At 39.9% G+C, this 21536-nt stretch overlaps 1 protein-coding gene across 1 annotated transcript in view; it reads right to left on the bottom strand.

Annotated features, from left to right (window-relative positions):
• Positions 1-5112: 5112 nt before the first annotated feature.
• Positions 5113-21536, bottom strand: part of col5a3a (collagen, type V, alpha 3a) — a 45132-nt gene continuing 28708 nt past the window's right edge. Inside the window, exons 31-67 of the mRNA XM_072368399.1 lie at positions 21199-21252; positions 20802-20855; positions 20629-20673; positions 20375-20428; positions 20025-20069; positions 19866-19919; positions 19677-19730; positions 19323-19376; positions 19104-19211; positions 18712-18801; positions 18472-18525; positions 18186-18293; positions 17786-17893; positions 17633-17686; positions 17371-17424; positions 17176-17283; positions 17037-17090; positions 14265-14318; positions 12363-12416; positions 12169-12222; positions 11954-12061; positions 11792-11845; positions 11650-11703; positions 11419-11472; positions 11246-11299; positions 11022-11129; positions 10849-10902; positions 10649-10702; positions 10454-10561; positions 10312-10365; positions 9891-9926; positions 9377-9430; positions 8982-9276; positions 8677-8789; positions 8473-8541; positions 7504-7737; positions 5113-7296 (exon numbers count right to left, since the gene is read on the bottom strand). Coding sequence (XP_072224500.1) covers positions 7150-7296; positions 7504-7737; positions 8473-8541; positions 8677-8789; positions 8982-9276; positions 9377-9430; positions 9891-9926; positions 10312-10365; positions 10454-10561; positions 10649-10702; positions 10849-10902; positions 11022-11129; positions 11246-11299; positions 11419-11472; positions 11650-11703; positions 11792-11845; positions 11954-12061; positions 12169-12222; positions 12363-12416; positions 14265-14318; positions 17037-17090; positions 17176-17283; positions 17371-17424; positions 17633-17686; positions 17786-17893; positions 18186-18293; positions 18472-18525; positions 18712-18801; positions 19104-19211; positions 19323-19376; positions 19677-19730; positions 19866-19919; positions 20025-20069; positions 20375-20428; positions 20629-20673; positions 20802-20855; positions 21199-21252 — 2964 coding nt within the window. The 3' untranslated portion in view covers positions 5113-7149. The remainder of the gene's footprint in view (positions 7297-7503; positions 7738-8472; positions 8542-8676; positions 8790-8981; positions 9277-9376; positions 9431-9890; positions 9927-10311; positions 10366-10453; positions 10562-10648; positions 10703-10848; positions 10903-11021; positions 11130-11245; positions 11300-11418; positions 11473-11649; positions 11704-11791; positions 11846-11953; positions 12062-12168; positions 12223-12362; positions 12417-14264; positions 14319-17036; positions 17091-17175; positions 17284-17370; positions 17425-17632; positions 17687-17785; positions 17894-18185; positions 18294-18471; positions 18526-18711; positions 18802-19103; positions 19212-19322; positions 19377-19676; positions 19731-19865; positions 19920-20024; positions 20070-20374; positions 20429-20628; positions 20674-20801; positions 20856-21198; positions 21253-21536) is intronic.

Consider the following 21536-nt stretch of genomic DNA (forward strand, 5'->3'; position numbering starts at 1 on the left):
TTACATTGGACTGTGTTTTCTGCTTTAATAAATGTCTTTCATATTCCTTTGAAACAGGTTGGGGGGGGGGGGGGGGGGGGGGGGGGGGCTTATCTGTGACACAGACTGGTGCTTTTATCCAAAGAAGGAAGAATATCAAAAACCTGCTGTATATTCCGGAGAAGTAGAATTTAAGCAGTCCTGATGCAAAGATGCCGTTCTCTTACTTTTCTTTTTCTACTTTGATTGCAAAATGCTTGTCAATGTTCTACCAAAAGGAAATGCCATCCAGTATGCAAGATCAGTGTGTTTATTACAAAAACACTATTTGTAATGTTTTTTTTTTTCCTGTCCTTGAAAATATTCTTTTGTGCCACCAAACTGTGAGAATGATTTTAAATTGTACATCTGAATAAAATCAAGTGAGAGGGCATGGAGCTTTTAAGCCATACAACATTTGATAGCTCTTTGATAGCTTTTTTACAGGAACTCTGAGTTATTCTAAAACACCGAAAAGAAAAAGAAAGCAAAATAATTACTAATAAGAGTAACTACAGAGTACAGTTTCAGAATAAAGCTCCATGGCTGTTCGTTTTGAATAATCAAATAGCACCTGTCAGGTCCAATTGTGCTCATTTTTGTGAAACATGTGAAAGCATAATGTAAACAGCCAGCTGCACCAGCGAGCATTGCAAAAGGAATGTACTAAATATCGATTACCAAGGCTTTATCCATTTTGCTGGGATGAATACTGGGATTACATGACACTGGCAATTTACTTAAAAGGCAGAAAATATAATGCACCACTATAGGACTTTTTGGTCATTTAAACCTCAGAGAAGGTATTTTGTCTATGCAGTTCACCACTGCCTTGTGAGATATATAAAAAGCTTCCAGGTGCCAATGAAATGCTGCCACTTTTGATTCTTTGTGATAGAATAAATACCATGTCAGTGTCTCTGTTGACACAGGACATGGTGCATAGATCATTCAGAAAGAGAGAGAGGAGAAAATGAGGGTGGAATGGAGGGTGAAGGAAAATGGTTGATGGAGTGAAAGGTAGAGAGAAAATTGGGATTTCTTTGCTTTCAGGACCACAGACAGGGGCAGCCAGACTCATTGACGTGAATGGAAACGATTAGTTTCCTTCTCTTTTCAGCTGGGGTCTGAGCCAGTGTAATCCCACAGCTGAATTACTCAGTCTCTGTCTTTTGCTTGCACTCTTTCCTCCCCGCCTAGCCTGATTTATGGGAAAAAATCATTTTTATTGAGTGATGGGGTCATGCAGCAACACTGTTCTCTCATGCACACTCTCACTCTCTAACACATCAGAAACACATGCACACACAAACACACACAAGTCCCCTGTTTTTATGCTTCCTGTTTTTCTGATTAGAGCTAGAATTGTTCATTAACATTGTCTACCTCAGATTTATGAACAGCTGTTCATGTTTAAATCTGTCTGAACTGCAGTCTAGTTGTTGACTTCTAATCTATTTTTTACTGTTTCTACTTTTGTTTTTACTTTCCTTCTTTTTCCCTTTTATTATTTTTGACTGTCTGGGGGAGCTTGCACAGAGCTTGTCTTTCTTGTACTAAAGACTAAGACAAGTATGGTGTGGCAGTTGTAGCAGTGGTAGTGAATACTGAGAGCTACGGCAGACGGCAAATTGCATGTTGGTGTTGAAGGTGGCGGGGGTGTTCTCAAGCTGCGTGTTTAAATCTGAGCTCTCCGTCTGCTAGATAATCATCTGACACTCTCAGACACACAGAGCCTTGGGCTTCCGAATCACTACTGAGCTGCTTGTCCACTCGGTCAGGAATTTCCATTTCCTTCCTACACCTTCAAGCAATTTTTTTCTCTGCTTTACTAATGTTATCTTTGTTGATAAGCACTTTTGAAGGGAGCGGTGTCTGTGGAAATGACTCCCCCTACCCACAGAAAGATAAAGGAGCTGTGGATGGGACCTGGCAGGAGAGGTGCTTCTATGCACACTGATAAGAGAACCCCTGCTCAGCCGCAAATGCTCGTGATTTCACATCCCCACACAAACTCACATCCAGACATACGCATCACGGGACATTTTCAGCACAAGCTAAGGATGATCCAAGTTATTCCCCACCTTTTGTATAGTACAAGATGCTAAAATGAGAGCAGCATGCACGCTCATATGCACATCAGTGGTTTGAAAAATAATGTCTACAATTGTCATGCTGTGACACAACATTTGAAATTAAATGGACGTGTTGAGACCAAGGGAATGTTTCTTTTCACCCTGAAATGTAGAGATTCCTGCTGACTCTTTAATTAACCTGAGCATCTGTTTAATGTTTATTTCTCACTGTCATTTTGTGACATGTTCAGCTTAGTTAAAGTCACTGTCACAGGAGGGAAGGTAAGTAACAAGAAGATTGGTTAGAGGGACAGCAGGGAGATTATATGGTCCAGTGAAGAACAAAAAAAATCTCCAACATTTTCAGGTGAAATGAAACTGATATGAGTGCAAGAGAGGGGGGGAGCTGGAGGAAGAAAAAGGAAGAACTGAGATAAAAAAGGATGGAGCACGATCCTCCAATCATCTGTCAGTCCAGGATGCAGAGTATAGATCTTGCTGCCTCTAGGTTACACTAATGTACTCCTGGGTCTTCACTAACTAATCAGTGCCAACTATGGACCCACGGTTCTGTTCAAATAACTGATTGAGCTGTGAGCAATGCTGACCTCATTTGCTCAAAATTACAACTCTCAATTACAGAAGGCGAAGCTTACAAAATGACTACAAATATTCAACATTTGTTATGTTCAACCATTGTGTTAAATTCTGTCACCCCCAGCAGAGATACTACAAAGACAATGACTTTAAGCCCAGATTGCATTTAAAAAACAGCATCACAGAAGCTCTGACATCAAGGAATTGTGTCATTAAAGAGTTCAGCAATCTGTTGCTTTCAGTTATAAAACACTCACACTTACTATTAGGGTTAATTAGAATCCCCAATTATATATTAACTCTACACTCATCCTTCTTGTGGTTGGTACCCCCTCTTTCAAGCTTGGGTTCCACACCGTATCTTAGCTGTTCCTACTCTTCTGGAGATCTCTGATGTTGGACCTGCTGGAGTTTTCTGGAGTCCCAGAACTGGAGTCCCAGTTCATAAGTGAACTGTTACAACATGACAGTCCTATTTGACCCATTATTATTTAAAAAGTATTAATATTATTACTATATCAAACAAAAATGTTAGGTTTAGAAATTGTTTAAAAAAATGGTTAGAGATAGAGGTAGAAAACAAAGGCTAAAAGTGGTTAGGCTAAAATATTATTAAATGGATGTTTACCAGATGGAGTTGCCTCATATTAATGCTTCCTTATACAAAACAACAGAAAACATTAATCTAAATCTTTTAGCCTTTATCGTGACACTGCTACATTTTGGAAATGTGGAGAAATGTACCTTTTGAACATTTATTTTTGAGATTTTCCTGAGTTTATAACATCTTACAGTTGTTCAGCATCAGATTTTAGCCAGAACATTTTTATTGGGTTGGCCAGGCTGAAACCATGACTCTCATTGACGTGGCACAGAAACCATGAAGTCTCATCATGTTTTTTTTCTTTTTGACACATATAGTTTTTTTTCTTGTAGTTGTTATTATTTGTAAATGCAGCCATGACTGCATTGTGGAAGTGCACCAGGTTTATGTAAGCTTTGATTGATTAAATGGTATCAAGAGCACTTTCTATTGGAATTGCCAAAAATATCATCAGAATTGTACATCCAGTATATGAAATGACTACAGATATGCATAACTCAGCTCAGTTTTAGCCATCTTTTTTTCTTTTTGTTTTGCCATTTTAGCTTTGTATATAAATGTATTTTCATTCTACTTTTTGTCTGGTCTCTTACTGACATCTAATTATAGATTTTCATTTATTTCACCATTTACTTTATATCTTATATTATATGTTTATATAATGTCTGTCGTAAATGTTAAATTTTTTTTTTGGATTCATTCAGGTTTTCAGGCTAATAGCTAATAACTCTTTATTACATTTTTTAGCTGAACATTTTTTTCTTTTAACAGCATTAAACGCTTCCTCATTGCAACTCTAAAGCTAAGTACACACAGACACAGGCAATTTAAAAAATTTGCTAGACTCTCCACTGTTCCTAAAAGAGGAATTAAAAAGCCACATCCACACAGTCAGTTTACAAAACATTTCCGCCGATAGGTAACACGTCATAGTTCTTTAGCTCTTACAGATAAAAGTTGTATGTAGCAGCAGAGTGATGCTGAAAAACCGTTTGGCACACAGCAAAAAAAAATATTGTAGAAACATAGGAATTAAGGTCACTGTAAGATTGAATGTGAACAAGGAAAAAGGGGCATTGTGTTGTGGAAATACTATATTGACAGTCACTCTGCTGTTCTCCTATCATTATTTTTGAGGCAGTGGAAACAGATGACCTTTCCTGGTCAGGAGCTTAGTGTGGTTAAAATTCAATTGAGTAGAAGAGAGTAGAGAAAAAGAGGAAAAACAGGGCAACCCTAATTCTGATATTGATGCTAAGCTTGAACAATGATTGCCAAGGACGATGAAAGCCTTAGACTAAAATTTGCAAAATAAATCAGTGTGTGTGTGTGTGTGTGTGTGTGTGTGTGTGAGTGAGTATGTGTGTTTATGGATGCATGTGCTATTCATCTACCTATGTCTGATACATTTGGTTTTGTCTGGTTAACATTAACATCCACTGGCACAGCTTTGGCTATTTTTCCTGAAATGACTAAAAGTCCATAGCCGTTTATCTTATCTTCTGCCATGTCATTACTGACCTCTTGTTTTGCACTCACCATCCATCTTTCTATCTAACCTCTCATCTGTCTCTTTACCGCCTTCCCTCTTGTGAACTGTAACAAAGCTAATTGAAACAAATGAACTGGAGAGCAAATCCAAGTTGATTACATCGATTGCGTGTGGTTTCTGAGTGCATGTTTGCTGAGGGAATGTTGCAGAACTAGGTGGTAATGAAGGGTCTATTACACTGTGAATGGATATTGCAAACAGCCACATGCCCTCAAGTATACTGTTCTAAGCAGCTTGTAGGGTCTGGACAGGAAACGAAAATAAAATGATTTCTTGTGGGTTTTTATTTGCACATAGTTTTTGACAAATAAATTTGTTGTCATCCAGGCAACAGATTCTTGTTCATAAAGTCCTCAGAATAACTGTACAGTATATAAAATCAATACAACAAAGACTATACAAAAGAGGGGCAGTGTCTATCAATAGAGGAGGAGAGAATAAACCGTACTGTTTAAATGCAATGAAACAAATATAACAGTGGGACTGAATAACATGGTTACACATGTCGCATACACATTATTTGAATCAGGGGAGGTAGTTAAGAGTGTAGAGAAATTGAATTTGCTAGAGGGGAAAACCTGGTATAAAATGGAATTCACATACACATGCCTTACCCTCTCTGTGGTATTTCACAGCTCCATTTGCCAATTAAAAAAAAAAAATCTGCAGCAATTACATCACCTAAAAACAAACCCTGAATAATACCATTTCACTTGCGACATGATATGATTGTGATTCTACTATCATGGGACAATTTCAATTTCACAGTAAAATCTCAGAGAAAAAAAATTGAATAAATCAACCATTCAATACCTGATGACTTAGTTCCAGTCTTAATCATACATTTTACTTTATGAAGACAGCTGTCTGTGTTGAAACTGAATTTCCTGTGTAAGAAAACTGGAATAGCAAAATGTAAATGTGGTTTAAGGGTGGATTTTTCCCTTTGAAGCAGTCAGCCATGTTGCTCTGAACTGTTCTTTGTCTCTTTTCACTGGCCCTGTAAAAATGGCACAATCAGCCAGAGGATGTGCAAAAACCATGAGACAAGTCTCCAGCCTCTAAGGGTGTTTCGTGCTACTGCAAAAGCAATAACCCTCTCGCTCTCTAGTTCTATAATCCTGCCCACAGAGATGCAAACATAGTTACACATATATAAAAGAATCATCTTTAGCACCACAGAAGAGCAATTCATGCAAAAATAGCAATGTATTCTGTTCATAATTCAGCATATGAACAAAACAGAGAAAGAAAAAAATGAGTTCGGCAGAAAAATCAAAAGAGGTTAAGTCAGCAATTATGAAATGCTCTCAAGAGATGCACGAAATGTCTCTTAGTATAAATCACAGCACTTTAGACCAGAGAACATTTTAATCGGCATACTCTTTATTCATAACATGCCATGCCAATATCCCCAGCTTAGGTGCTTGAATATGTCATCATAGCAAGTGTATACTACTGCTAAAAGGATGTTACTCCGATACATACTGTATTATACTGTGCTCTGCAGATACATAGAAGGCTCAAAGAGCGTATTACCAAGCATATGAGGGAAGCAGTCTAATAAAGGAAACAACCTTATTAGTTCAAGTAAGTGTTTGGCTCAATAACTAGCTACACCTAATGAATACAAAACAAGGTAATTCACTGAACAAACTGAAGTTGAAGGGTAAAGACGACAATTTATCATTCGTGCTCAAAAGAAATTAATCATAGTGGTTTTGTGGAATTAATGTGCTGGGGTAGTTCACAACTTTTCTGCAATTGTCATTATATGAAATTCAAGCATGTAAATGAATATGTTGACAACTGATTTATTCAGTCTCAGTTTTTAAAAATCTTTAGGTAGTAAGTAGACATCTATGGTCTCCAGAGTCTCACTCAACTTCCCCCCATACCACAGTAAGACAAACTGTGACTGGACATATTCATCTTGTTTATGACATGGTCATTGTTATGTGACGTGGTCCTCTTCATTCTAGAGAATCAAATATAGCCCACTTAAAAAGTGAGATAATAAAACAACAACAACAAAACAAATATATCTAACTGCAATGATTCCCTTTGGTAAAATGTGCTTTGTTCCCACTGCTGCATATCTTCTTTTTTACAATTTTTCTTACTGTTGGAAATCCGTAGAAAATATTTCATTGGCTGCTGAACAGTCTTAAATAATATACCACAAACCCATCACACACAGGAACATAACAATAAATATTGTTTGAAGTGGCAGTTCAAGTCCAGTTTATTTGACTGAAAGCTTCCTGTGAAGGTCTTCTTATGTACTTGTTCCTGTCAAGATGTTAGCCATTGAAGCACACTTGTCCAACTTGGAATCCAAATTTCTGGCCGTTGCTGCCAAAATCTACTGGAGCCACATCTGTGATAGGGAGCAGCTCTGCTGAGGGGGAGTTGATCTCTAAAACGGTACTCTCTTGACCTTTACGGAACTGGAAAAGAAAAATCAAAGCCATAATCAGAATCTGCTACGCGTACATCCATTAACTAGTTCATTCTGCTTCAGCATAAGTCCTTTATCAAGTCAGTAATTTGATGATTACCCACATACTGAATTCAGCTAACAACAAACACATTTGTATAATGTAAATTTCCAATTGTTCAGCTAATCTCTTTCACAGACGTGTTGCCAGACTGACCTGGCATCCATCGTGCACTGCTGTGATGAAGGGGTTTTTGGTTTGCGTCAGCTCCTCGTCATTGCTACCCCGGAATCGGAGGGCATGCCGGTATGAGAGGGAGGTGCTGTCAAACCAGCCCACTGAGTTCTGACAGGTAAAGGTGAAGCTCTGCTTGGCTGTGGCACTTAATAGTTTTAAGAAGGTCAGCTGAACTACATGAACAGGGTTCCCATCTATGTCGTTGTAGGAGAACTAAAGGAGACAAACATAGAGTGGCAGGGACTGTAACATGTACTTCTGATCCCTTTAAGAAGAATGCAAAATAAAACACAAAACTGTTTTTCTATCAGAGATAAAGGCATGAAAACAAGTGTGATGTGTTTAATTAGTAGAAGTAGGCTAAAAAAAACTATGAATTTGAATTTTATTTCCATCATTACAGTCACAAGTGTCTCAGTTTGAACTTTAATGCACAAGTGTAAAAAAGACAGTGTTAGTAAAACAGAAGCCAAAAAGTTTAAGGGAAGAAAAAGAAAATTTAATTGGTGTTAGAGAGCTGTGAAAGCAGCTGTGTTTTTATTTAAGAGGCTTACGAGATCTCTGAACAGGTGCACATGAGAAGTCATGAATGTATGTCAATGGGACACAGCTGCCAGGGACAGTGAATCATTTTGACTGCTGCAATCAACACTTGGCAACACCAAATAAGCTGCTTCAATGCACATAATCAAAGGAATTAATATAAAATTAAGCAGTGATCAGATTTACGAATGAACACAAACACTTATATACAGTCGTGAACATGACTGGTCAAGGATGTACAGACACACGTGTGCCTACACACTCAATCTTATGCATGAATATCAGTCCAACATTCTTGCTCACAATAAGAACTTTACCTAAGAAACATTGACTGGAATTGGGAGCCATGTGGGATTATTGTTTAGGGCTGAAATTTGATTGATTATATTCATTTGTTTATTATACCTGTTTGCCCTTCCTGTATTGGCTGTACCAGCTTCCTGGTTTCTCTTTGCTCCATGCGGATAATTTCACCTGGACACACAGAGGAGAGAGTGACAATACTGAGTAAAGATTTTAGATCAAGAGACACTGAGAGTGATTTTTGTTCTGATGTAATATGACAAGGTTTGCTTTGTAATGACTGACAGGAAGAGATTGGACGCTCACCCTCTCAATCCTTTTGTCAGGGAAGAGACAGGTCTGTCCATCGGCTGTGAAGTTACAGTAAACCTTGATGGAGTCTCTATGACAGCCCTGATTAGGATCTATCCAATAGTCCCCTAAAAATACCAAACATTGATATAATGAACAAACATAAAGTAATAAAATGGTAAGCTGGAATATTACTTACAATTGCATTTTAGTTGACATCTGAAACAACTTTCCAAAGACAAGTTTTTATCCAACAAAACTTTATTTAGTAAAATATCTAGCGAAAGAGCCATCTTTTATAAAGCACTATGTTTGCTAACCATCTTTGTAGTCAGGTTGAACCATCATAAGCTCTTTGCAGGTCCGGGCAGGGCTCTCAAAAGTTCCAAGAGGTCTCCTCATGAGCTCCACTTCATTCTTCATAGAAGAGAGTGTAGCAAAAACTTCTTCCATCCCCTCAACATACTCCAGAGGCTGATCTCCTTGCAGGAACACCTCCATGTCCAAGCCTTCATCCTCCTCCCTGGATGCGGCTATTGTCCGATCTGAGTGCCTCCGTCTCTTTCGCCTGCCCTCCCTAATTGGAAGGGGTTCAACCAGACTTGCAGGGGGTCCCTGAATGTATCACAAACAGATGAAAAAAAGAGGTAAAATGGAACAAAAGATGAAAAATGGCAATGATATGGCCATGAAGTGAATCATTAGAGACACTTACAGGGGGTCCTGGAGGACCAGCGAGGCCTGGATCTCCTCTGGGACCAACAACACCCTGGAGAATAGAAGGGGCAAAAGATTGTGTCAATCATATCTGACCAGGAGCATCCTCCACACCTTTTAAATCCCAACTTTATCCAGGCAAATACTATATGACTGCTGCTTATAGGATTATCCAGCTGTGTGCATCAGCACAGCCTGTTCAAAGCCTTAGCCCTAAAAGCCAACTATACTGTTTTTTATAACAGCACTCACACAGACCCAAATCCTATTAAAAGGGGTCACTGGAAAAAAAATCACACACAAGGCTAGCATGGCTGTACAGCAGGATTTTAGATCCAAAGATATGCAGTAAACACAGTAGAGCATTGTAATTAGAAAGCATGGAACATTTAAGCCCACAAACATAGCTTCTCCTCTGTCCACTGCATATGTTCCCTGCAGCTGCTTTTCAAGCTGCTTTGGTGTGAATGCAGGAATGGCAATGCATAAATAAGAGAGATTACACTACTCACCAGCTCTCCCTTCGATCCCTTCTCACCAGCTGCACCCTAAGCGTGGAAATGAAGAGTAGATAACCATTTAAAACACAACGGGAAATATACCGGTTATTAAAGATAAGAAAATGATCTAATTACTCAAGTTAGCATTGCAAATTATCAATCAAACACAGGTCTGCAGTGCGTTGGTTATTTTTGCTCCTTACGTTTTGCATTTCAAACTTGTCTGGTTGTGTTTCACAAGAAACTGTCAGATTTGACATCGACAATAACATGGTCTGAGCAGAAATCAGCGCAATGTCATTGGGCAAACGGGTTGGTCTTAACATTCAAAGCAAATTCAAAGAACCATCATGCATGACACAAAAATAAAAAAAAGGTAACTGATCATCTATTGATTAAAGACAGCAGGTTGTTGTAAAGCAATTCAACTCACAGAGAGTCCAGGTGACCCCGGTGGGCCACTGGGACCAGGTGGCCCGGTCACACCCTAAGTATGAGAACAATCACATCTTGTTAGTAAACTTAACTTTCTTTATGGAAAGGATATAAAGGGCAGCATAATGCAGACAATATACCCCATCTCCTTTAGGTCCTTGTAAACCCTGGTTTCCAGGCAGGCCTCTATCTCCTTTCTCACCAGGTTCTCCTGGGGGACCAATTAGACCAATCAATCCACCATGACCCTGCAGAGAGAGACATGGTTCATTGAGAATTGTTTCTCTAGGTTTATACTGGTGCAGAGTTCTCTCTGACAAAGGCTAAACACTCACTTTTTCTCCTTTGTTTCCATGGTCTCCTTTTAATCCTGGAAGTCCTGGTGGTCCCTATTAGCAATGTCATACATGAGTGACATACAAAACCGCTGTATGCTTCGTGTATTAAATATGGTTACGTTCTATAAAATTTTTCTCATAATTATAACTGTTATATTTTGACAGAACCCACTCCCAACTCCATATAACGGCCTTACTATTGGTCCTGGTGGTCCAATTTGTCCAGGTGGTCCATTTAATCCATGTTCACCCTGTAAAATACCCACATGTGGTAAATATGAGTGTGGTGAGGTCCTCATAGCCTATGGTGACCTGACATGCTTTGTTTGAATAAAAGTAGCATTTTTCCTCCCCAGGAGCTTATACTGACCGCAGGGCCTGGAATGCCTCTGAGCCCTTCTGGACCAGGTTTCCCTGGCTGCCCTTGGGGTCCTACTGGACCCGTCTTCCCCACTGGACCCTGAGTCCCTGTCATTCCCTTAAAGCAGAGGGACAAAGATAAACAGAAGAAACATATTAGGGTAAAATAGATAAAAAGAGGCCTTCTTGAACAGCAGTGTATACAGTCACTCAGGTCAGAGTTCTTATCCTTACTTTGGCTCCTTTCATGCCTTGCTTCCCCTCTTTTCCTGCAGCACCAATATGACCCTGGTAGAAATAGAAGGCAATATGAATGTGAAGATAGCATAGGCTATTAATTACACAAAAATAAAGTCACATACATGTTCATGCATTAATAGATGTATATATGTATATATTAATCTCACCCTGCGACCAGGAGGTCCTGAAGGACCAGGCTCTCCCGAGGCCCCAGGGGGTCCCTGTAAATAACAGAAAAAGTTAAAACAGAAAAACATTTACACCCACACAGAGACACTGAGAGGAAACCCTGACACATTGTTAAACTATCAAAGACTTTAGCCAAGCTTGCAAAAGCTTGGAGAGTTGTCAACATACAGTATAAAGGAAGTAAATCATATAATTAAAAAGTAGCTTGCCGCTTTCCCAGGTTCTCCATTGTCTCCTTTAGGCCCAGATGCACCATCTACACCCTGAGTGAAGAAATGTAATTGAGTCAGAAAGAAAATGCACTGATGGAAGATTATACTAGAATAAAAGCAAATAAAAACAAGCTCTCACATTGACACCTGGTTCTCCAGGGGGGCCTGAATCTCCAGGGAATCCAATAGGACCCTATTAGTAAGAGTGAATAAAACATATTGACATATAGACACATTGAAGGACATTGAAAAAACTGACTGCCTTGAAAACGAGAGCAAGAAAGGTTACTGCTCTACTCACAAGGTTGCCTTTGGGTCCGTCTTCTCCTGGTGTTCCTCTGGGTCCAGGAGGGCCAGCTGCTCCGGAAGAACCAGAGTCACCCTTCTCCCCCACATCACCTTTGGCACCCTAGAACCCCAGCAAATGAGATTGTTGCAAGGTCAAAGGGAGTAAAAGACAAAAGCATGAGCTTGAGCAATAAAAAAAAAAGATGAGATGAAGGCAGTGTAACTTACAGAGATGCCGGGCTCTCCAACTGACCCGGGGTCTCCTGCTTCTCCGTCCTCACCCTAACATAAAGGGAACATTTGGCAAGATTAAAAACAGCATAGAGCCTGGCAGTCCAGTCTGTACGTACTGTACAAACCACCACCATTCTATTGCACGTGCATTTGCACGTGTAGTTTAGTTACCAACGGGATATGCTGACCTTCTCTCCAACAAGCCCAGGCTGACCAACTCCTCCAGCCATACCAGGAGAGCCCTGTGGCAGAAGGTGGGAGAAAAAAAAAAGAAAAACTAAAACAAGGGAAAGTTTTAAATATCTATTTGAGCTCTGAAAATCAGATTCTGCAGTATAATGCTGTATTTTCTGTTTGTTTGTCAGCAGCTTTGCTCACAGAATGCTGAAACTGTAACAAAATTATCACAACAGAAGAATAATGCTGAGTGTCAGTTTTTGCTAAGGTACTGTATGTGGATATTGTCTAAATCCCAAAAGGGTAAATTCTATTTCGCCATCTCTCAGTCAGTTTGCTTGCTCGTGTGCATATACTGTATACTGGTATATAGCATCTTGAGAGGAGCCCAGCAAGCTGTCTTCAGCAGAATACACAAATGAAAGGGATGAACACAGCCATGCACTTCTGCTGAGCCCCTGCTGTCAACTGCTTCCCTCACATGCGATCTAACTACATGTCACTTCTTTTTCAGTGTTCCTGCATTAATCCATTTATAGATTTAACCATCTCTGCTCAGTTTCCTGCAATGAAGCACTATCAAGGCTCTCACTGCTTTCTGCTGCTCGTTGCTGAATAATTGACCATTATGAGAGGCTGCGGAGGGACGGCCATTATGAGAGGTAAATATAACTGCCTCTCAGGGATAATAGTCTGATACTTTTCAATGATTCATAAAGCAGTAAATATAACCTTCACAGGGATGATATTCTAATACTATTTAATAATTCAAGTTTTAAAGCAGTGGAAAGTCTGTAGCAAGACATGTGCAGAATAGATGAGAGGTTGAATAATATCAAGCTTTTGTGGTGAGAAAGATGAATAAGCAGTTGCACTGATATTTCAATAATACTGTGTCTTCAATTGAAAAGCTTGGGACTATTTTTATTGCTCAGGGAGTGATTTCAAAACTGATTTGCAGATGTTTTCATTCCCAAAATTAGATTAGATCAAAATGTATTAAATAGACATAGTTATACATATCAAAAGAAAAAAAACAACAACAAAACAATATATTTTCCAATCTCTGTGAATTGTGCTAAAAATGCAAGGACATCAAGCTAAAATTTAACTGATTGAAATGATGCAAAAAATTTGCACATTTATCCATTATAAGACAGCTAGTTGGAATATATGGCTATGCTGATTATGCCGATTATGCCGAAATTAATTTAAAACAAATTGCTGTCTGCTTACATTCCAATGTCATGTTTTGGGAGGAGTAATATTTTGTAGAAAACATTATACCTAAAGTTGTGTAATTAAAATGCATATTAGAAGCCTGTTGATCTAAATCATAGATGTCAAACTCAGGCCCCCGGGCCAAATCTGGCCTGCAGTGTAATTGTATTAGATAACATCAAATGTGTACAGGAGCAGGCCTGCTGGTAGACAGCACATGCACCGCTAATACTACAAATCCCAGAATGCTCTGCTGGTGTGTTGACACATCAATCAGGACCCACAAGCGCCCCCTCCTATGTTGACATTCATTAGTGACCTCATGCTACCAGTCGCATCGGGCCACCCCTCCTAAAAATGGCCAGACCAAAGGTCGAAAACAGGAGCACTCTAGACAGTTGGGAAGTAGAATATCTGTTTATAATAAAACTATCTTTATCGTTATATCTGAAGAGAAGGAAAAATCTTCCTCAGTGTCAATGTTTTTTTTCAATAAATATCAAGCCTGGCCCGCGACTTTGTCCACCAAGTTTTTCATTTTGGCCCACTGCGTATTTGAGTTTGACATCCCTGATCTAAATGAAAGTAAAGCATGGCTTTCTATTAATTTCCTCAACAATCAAACTGTTGTGTAATATTAGTAATGTCATTCAAATCCAAATGTATGAATAAAAACAAAATTTACACTTTACCTCTCCACCAATGGGTCCCTGAGGGCCTCGTGGGCCATGCTGTCCTGGAGGTCCCTGACGAGACAGAAATTAAATATTCATATTAGATCAAGTGAAACATTCAGACTTACAAACTGAATTTTAGCTGGTGCCTCCTAAATTAAATAAGAGTTAGATGTCAACCCATGCTGGAGTGCTTATGCAATGAACCCAGTATCTATGATTATTATCGTACTGACATGATGACGAGGGCCAGACGGGTCATTACCCTCAATATGACACTGGCTCTGAATGTTTCTCATTTTTGCCTCCCACTGCCTCCCTCTTATTCTCACTTATTAATAAGAAACCTCCAGCCTGTGATGTGTGCGACCATATTCTCTTAGCCAATGACGACATGTAATTTGACTCTTCTGTGCAGCTCAAGAGAGCACCAAGCAATTAATCCTAACTGTGCTTGGCTTCAGTTTCACTTGAGTAGATGGTGAGATGCGCTCTGAATCACTCTGAAGTCTTGGAGGGAGCCTTGTGTTGTAAAGATGACACTGAATATGAGAGACAGACAATCTGTCCAGAGAGAGAATGAATGAGACTAGAGGAAACACATATTCTTCTGACAGAGATACTTCAGTGTTAGAGGGGAGAATTCTGTGATCCGCAACACTGACACATGAATAAAACTTTCCCACTGAGTCCTCTCTCCTCGGCTCTCTCTCTTGTTTTGGTTCCATTTTAATGCATTCCCTCCCTTCCCTAATCTGACTGTGGAGAAGAGGGGCTATAGAGAATCTTGTTGAGCGTGCGTGCATGGCTGACAGCGTTGTGAGATGACTGTCACAAAGGAGGATGCTCATTAGAAAGCCAAGGCTGAGGCTAATCTGATTAGCAGCTGTCACACCGTCTTCCTGTTCACAATGACAGCCCCGCCTCTTCCTTCAATGCCATTGCTCCATGGTCTTCTTTTTTTACTGCTTTTCTTTTTTATCCTTCTTGTTTTGCACACACAACCACTACATTCATTCCTGGGCTCATCTTTTTGGACATGAAGACATGGATCTTTACTACTCGTCAGCTTCCAAGATCCATTACACACTGAACAAAATGCGTTAGTATTATTATAGGTTTTAAGGCTTAAACAGCTCTCTTTCTTCTCACCATTATTATTGTCAATATCTTTTTATAAATTCTAACTAATGCTAAGACATTAGGAACAGCTTCAAAGGAATGCCCATGCCATAATAACATGGCTGACCAGTTAGCATAGGGTTGACTGTAAAGGACAGCCAGAGCTATGGTGTAAAAATTGTTCACTTATTAACAGTATCATTATGGTATGACTGTGGTAGGTCTCTTCTATTCTCCCAATCTGTCACTGAGTATGAACATGCTGGCTTGTTGGTATAGCTTGTTATGATCTTTACAAGGAGCACAACTGTAATCAGCATAATTAGTTACACCTGTGCTTTTCCTGTTATGACAAACCAAATTATCTGCTTTCAAAAATGCATGTTTTAATGGCAAACACAAATTTAGCATGAGCGTTTTGTGTTATCAAGCCTATTAGAATGAAAAAGCAGCTCTAAACTAACAGGCTGGAGGCAAAGCAGCTAAATTTACTCTTAATTTGTGTGCAATTGCCTCACTTTAGATTGATCTAAGCACAAAGCCAAGACTAGCTCCTCTTTAAAGATCAGTCAGACAACCAGGGGCTGAACAATATTGAGGCTAATCACTGATCAGAGCAAACTCAGCCCCCACTCAAAACCACTTGAGATTGGGGGCAGTTAATGTTAATTATTATCGACAGAGGGAAAGGTTGGCTCACTAGTTTGACAAACAGCAGCACAATGAGCCGAGTTGTCTCTAATTAACAAAATGGGTGGCACAAATCAAAGTTTAATAAGCTCAGGTGGATTATCTGTGTGCTGTGTAGCTCATACACAGGTGATACTGTATTTACAATGTAGACACCAGGGGCCTGTACTGTGAAGCAGACATAGTGGCTTAGGAAGCCAATTTCTAATTTAGCAGTGGATTGTGGCATTTTAGTGTGACAAGGTTGGTTCACTTCCTGCTGGGCTGTGTCGTCACAGAGCCTTGTGCTGAACAATCTCCACGGAAGCTTAGATTCCAGATAAGATATCCACACATGCTAAAGCACCAGGAAAATAAAAAAAAGACATGATATAGAGAAAAAATCTCATCTCTGCCATCGGAACCCTCTGACATTCCTTATCACAGCCATTCATGATCCATAGAGACTTTCACCAAAGGGACCTGCCTATCTAAAGCCTATCTAAAGCTAAGATTTAGTAAAGCCCTTGACTTCTGTTATTGTTAATATTCTTCCTAGAATTTGAAAGCCACAGTAATTTTCTTTCATTAAGACTACAAAAGCATTTTATTCACTTTCTTTTATACTCCCACAACAGTATCAGGTTGTCTTTATCAAACTGCTTAACTAAACTCATGACATTCAGGTTTTTAAAAGGCTTACAAAATGTGATCAGGATACTTGTACTGTTAAAAAAATTGATTGTGAAGATTTATTACATATTATTATTATTATTTTTTTTTTCTGTCTAGATCATTTAGTAAAGGGACCAACAGAGACATTTGCAAGTAAGCCTACTCACCTTATTTAAGTATGTATGCCTATTAATGTTTTTTTCTTAACTTTTTTTACCATTTGAGTCCTGTTACAAAATAAAACATTTCAAAATCACATGTATGAAGCACAGAAAAAACAGACACTTAGTGGCCCATCTGAACCATGTGCTTAGAAGTACTCACCATTGAGCCAACATTCCCACTATCTCCTTTCTCTCCTGGTGGCCCTGGCATTCCCTATAAAGATAGAGGGAGGAGAGTATGCATATGAAATAACAGTAAACATGAGGCTATCAGCCTTGGAAATGTGAGGAGCTTTTACCTGTAGTCCAGGGGGACCAGATGCCCCCTTAAAGCCCCTAGATCCTTCATCTCCTTTTGCCCCATTTACACCCTGTTGTCCACGAGGGCCTGGCTCACCATCTGCACCCTGAGGCATACAAAGTTGGTTAACACCGTATGAACCAAAACAAATAATCACATGATGATGTGTTTCTATAAGATTTATGACTCATACAAATGGTCCTGGTTGGCCCACGGGTCCTTGAATGCCAACAGGTCCTTGGGGTCCCTAAGAAAGCACAGAAACAGTTTTATACACATTAGCTGAGGGTGGAACATGACTAATGTTATTTACTGCTTACACCAGAGGATGCACTATCCCACTAACCCACTATCCTCGTTTACCCCAACCAAATTATACCCAACTTTATCCCTCACTTTTTTGATGCATTGTTATGATCTCGTGTAACAACTATTCATGTAAAATTCACACTCACAGTCTCTCCTTTGACTCCTTTGCTGCCCTTCTGGCCTGGTCCTCCTGTCTCTCCCTATAAAGATAAATGCAAACAAATGAGTCACTAAGACCATTAGTTTTAAAAAACGTTACAGTGGAGCCACTGTCCAGACTTGCTGTTTACGATAACAACCTTATCTCCATCTTCCCCTGGAGGCCCAGGAGGTCCTGCAACCCCTGGCAACCCCGTAGGTCCTAGTTGTCCATCACGTCCAGCCGTCCCCACGGCTCCCTTCTCTCCCTAGGGAACAGATGGGAAAACAGCACACATCTAGTACATGCTTCAATAGTTACTGTCCTCATATCACAGCATGGCACACTGACTGATGTATCATACCTAGACAGAAAGACACTTCCAGGAAAAAACTTAATCACATTCTTTTTTTTTCCTTTTAAATCTCTGTTGCTCTCTGTCTCATAATGAGATATTCCAAAGCAAGACCACATTTTATTTTTCTAACTGGTGGGAAGTGATGGTGCGTTAGAGGACACTGTTACTTAAAAAAGAAAATCTGCTATTTTTCAGATCTTACTGGCTCGCCTTTCTCTCCCATTGGCCCAGCAGGACCCACACCACCAGGCCGTCCTGGCTGGCCAATTGCACCAGCAGGCCCAGCGGGCCCCCTCTCTCCAGTGGCACCCTGAAAATAAGAGAAGATGAGCGGTGAGGTGAGTATATCACATGAATCACTCTTTTATCCAATGCAGACTACTGGTCACCATGGAAACAGCCAACCCCTTTATGTATTAAGTATTCTATATAATATGAACACGGAGCAGGAGATGGGACAGAAAGCAATTTCACAATATTAGACTTACAGTAGGTCCTGCAACACCAGGAAGGCCCTCTCCTCCCTTTAGACCTGCAGGACCCTGAAGACACAAACCACTTCAACAAGTAAGTTCCAACTGCATTATTTACTATCAAATCACTGAGTGTGTAATCACTTTGGTTCTCATTAAAGTAGAGCTTATATTTGCAAAGCTCTTACACAGTAATCTTGCCAACTTGTGATCTAAATACAAGCTAGACTTGAGATGTCTTGAAATTTGTCTTACCGTTCCACCAGGGGTCCCCCTACTTCCTCTGAAGCCTTTAAGCCCAGCAGGGCCACTCTTCCCTGGGGCTCCTAGTGGGCCTGGATCTCCCTTGTACACAAGCATAGCAAGTTAATGGCAAGTAAGGCAAGTAGCCAGCAGATAGAAGACACTTATGCAGTCATAAATCACACAAAAAGTCACACTACCTAAAAGCATTTAACTTTTATGAGCCATGATAAGCTCAACGCTGCGAGGTTTCCTGTGTTATTTATTATCAAATTAGAGGTCAGGATGAGACCCAGGAGATAAGATATTCAGGCAGTCCTCAGAGAGTCAATGGGCTTTATCTAACAGCATTAATGATGAAGGAAGGTGATTATGATCCTGACAACATGATAAAAATCACTCACCTTGGCACCCTCCTTTCCAGCCGCTCCTGGTAAACCATGCTCACCTGGTGGTCCTGGTGAACCTGGATGGCCTCTGTCTCCAGTTGGGCCTATCTCACCAGACTTTCCCTGATGATTAGCATAGCAGGAAGCACACACTATGTAACATCTAAAAAAATATTGAAAATAAACAACAGTTTTCTTTAGGATCAACTTAATGTCCATGGCCAGTCTTCTTACCTGTGGTCCAACAACTCCTGGAGGACCAGGAAGTCCATTCTTGCCTTGGAAGCCCTGAAGTAAAACAGACAAGTGAATCTGGTGATCCTCAGTGAAGATGTGAATCAAAGGCAGCATGCACGCATACTCCTATCTGAGGACTGCAGAAATGGCAGTGGATTTGATTAGATTTAGTGTAAACCTCTCAGTTCTTTCTGAAAGTTCTGTATTTCAATGTTGAAGCCCTGCCTTTAGAGTTGATGTGTAGACACATGAAGTGGATCACATTACCTGTCAATAGGATCCACTTACAGTCAGCACTCAGAGTGGAAACATCCATTTTGTAGAATTTTTTTTAGATAAAAAGTGACTCACGGGTTCCCCTCTCTGTCCTGGATGGCCTGGCAATCCATCCTTTCCAGATGCACCCTGAAAAATAAGCCGTTTCCTACATCACTGAAAATTAATGAAATGTTACCAAAAGTGAAAATAAAATGTAAGTTCAGGTAAAATGACTCAAATGACTCAATAGGAAACTGTAGGACAGCTATTTAACCCACTCACATTAGATCCTCTGGGTCCCGGTTCACCATTTCTCCCCTGTGGTCCTTGAGGACCCTTGAAAATAAAAACACTGGTATCGCTACAAACTATTTATCCAGTTTTACAAGTGGGATAATATTTATTTGTTTAATGTATTAAAAAGAGAATCAAAAAGATCACCTGCTCTCCAGGAGAACCTGGAGGACCATCCGGCGCGGCAGAACCCTACCGTGTGCACAAGGCAAAAGACAAATAAAATCCAGTTAAACATCAGCCCCACAAACATTTTAAGCTTTTGGACCGCCAACAAAGCTTTGGCTCTCCCAATTTGGTCTTTGAGGGTGAGGATGTAAACTGAAACATCTCCTGCCAAAGAGCAGTCTTTCTCTATGCCAGACGATCTGTCATTGTGAAGGGAAAAGCAACAAGTTCTAACTTACGTTCATCCATACTTTATGAGACAGCCAGGTGTGTGTCTTTGTACCTGTAACTGTATGTGCATCTTTCTTTGTTTATGTCACTAAACTCACCTTTTCTCCAGGCTTTCCAGTTGGCCCCCTCGCTCCTCTTCCCCCTCGGGCTCCCTATTGGAACACAAACATCTGTCTGATTGGTACATGCACAAGTAATCTGGAGGTGGAAGATAAGTATTTGGTAATATGAAAAGACTGCATTTCTGATGGTGTGAGTCTCAGTTGTTGTAAACTGGTGGTATTTAATTAGACAGAGACAGCACTGCTTTATGTGCTGAGAGAACATGACGAGCAGACATGGCATTACTCACATTAGGACCTCTTTGGCCTCCAGGACCTGGCTGACCAGCTGGACCCTGCATTGTAAAGGTTAACATTTATTTATCACTCAGCTACTTGACAATATTTCTTACATGGTAACATTTACAAACATATTAAGAAGAAGTAAAAAAATTGATGACTGAAATGTCAGCACAGTCCTCACCCTTCGTCCCTTTTCTCCAAGGACCCCTGCCCCACCAGGAAAGCCGAGTGATCCCTGCAGACACAAGCAGAGGTTAATCAGTCTCAGCCCTCCATTTATCACACATCACCTCCAATGTCTCATTAACTTATAATTAACCACTGTATCAAATTAAAGCAATTCTAATCCACGAGCCCAACACAGCCTTAAATACACCATTCATCAACATGTAGTGAATTGATGTCTCTAATGAACTATAAATAAAATAGCTCTTTTCTAATATGCCATTTATCATCCTTTATTCTTAATCAGACAGGAAACAGTCTGGCCAAAGACACACATCTTCCTGCTCACAACTCTAATAAAAGAACCTGAGGACACATTCACTAATCAGAAAAGCTCATCAAGGCTGAATCACCTTAGGACCTTGTCTTCCTGGATATCCTGGCAAACCAGGCACGCCAAGTTTACCCTGAAAAGAGGGAATAAGAAGGAATAAACCAGAAAATATTAAAAAGAAAACATATTCATTGTTAATCTAGGTTTTTCTGACACACTGCATACTATGCATTCTAATGCAGTGTTATCTTTCTGAGATACTGAATGTAGCAACGATTGTGATTACAGGCCTAAATATTCGTAATGGTCCAGTGGCAACAGGGCTACAATTAGATGTAACATAAAATCCATGCCATAGAAATCCATGTTCATTGAGATACTCGCATCATAGGAATGTTTTTGTCTTGAACCTATCAT

Source organism: Leuresthes tenuis, unplaced genomic scaffold (genome assembly GCF_036924035.1).
Source record: "Leuresthes tenuis unplaced genomic scaffold, fLeuTen1.0.hap1 SCAF_17, whole genome shotgun sequence".
Lineage (NCBI taxonomy): Eukaryota > Metazoa > Chordata > Actinopteri > Atheriniformes > Atherinopsidae > Leuresthes > Leuresthes tenuis.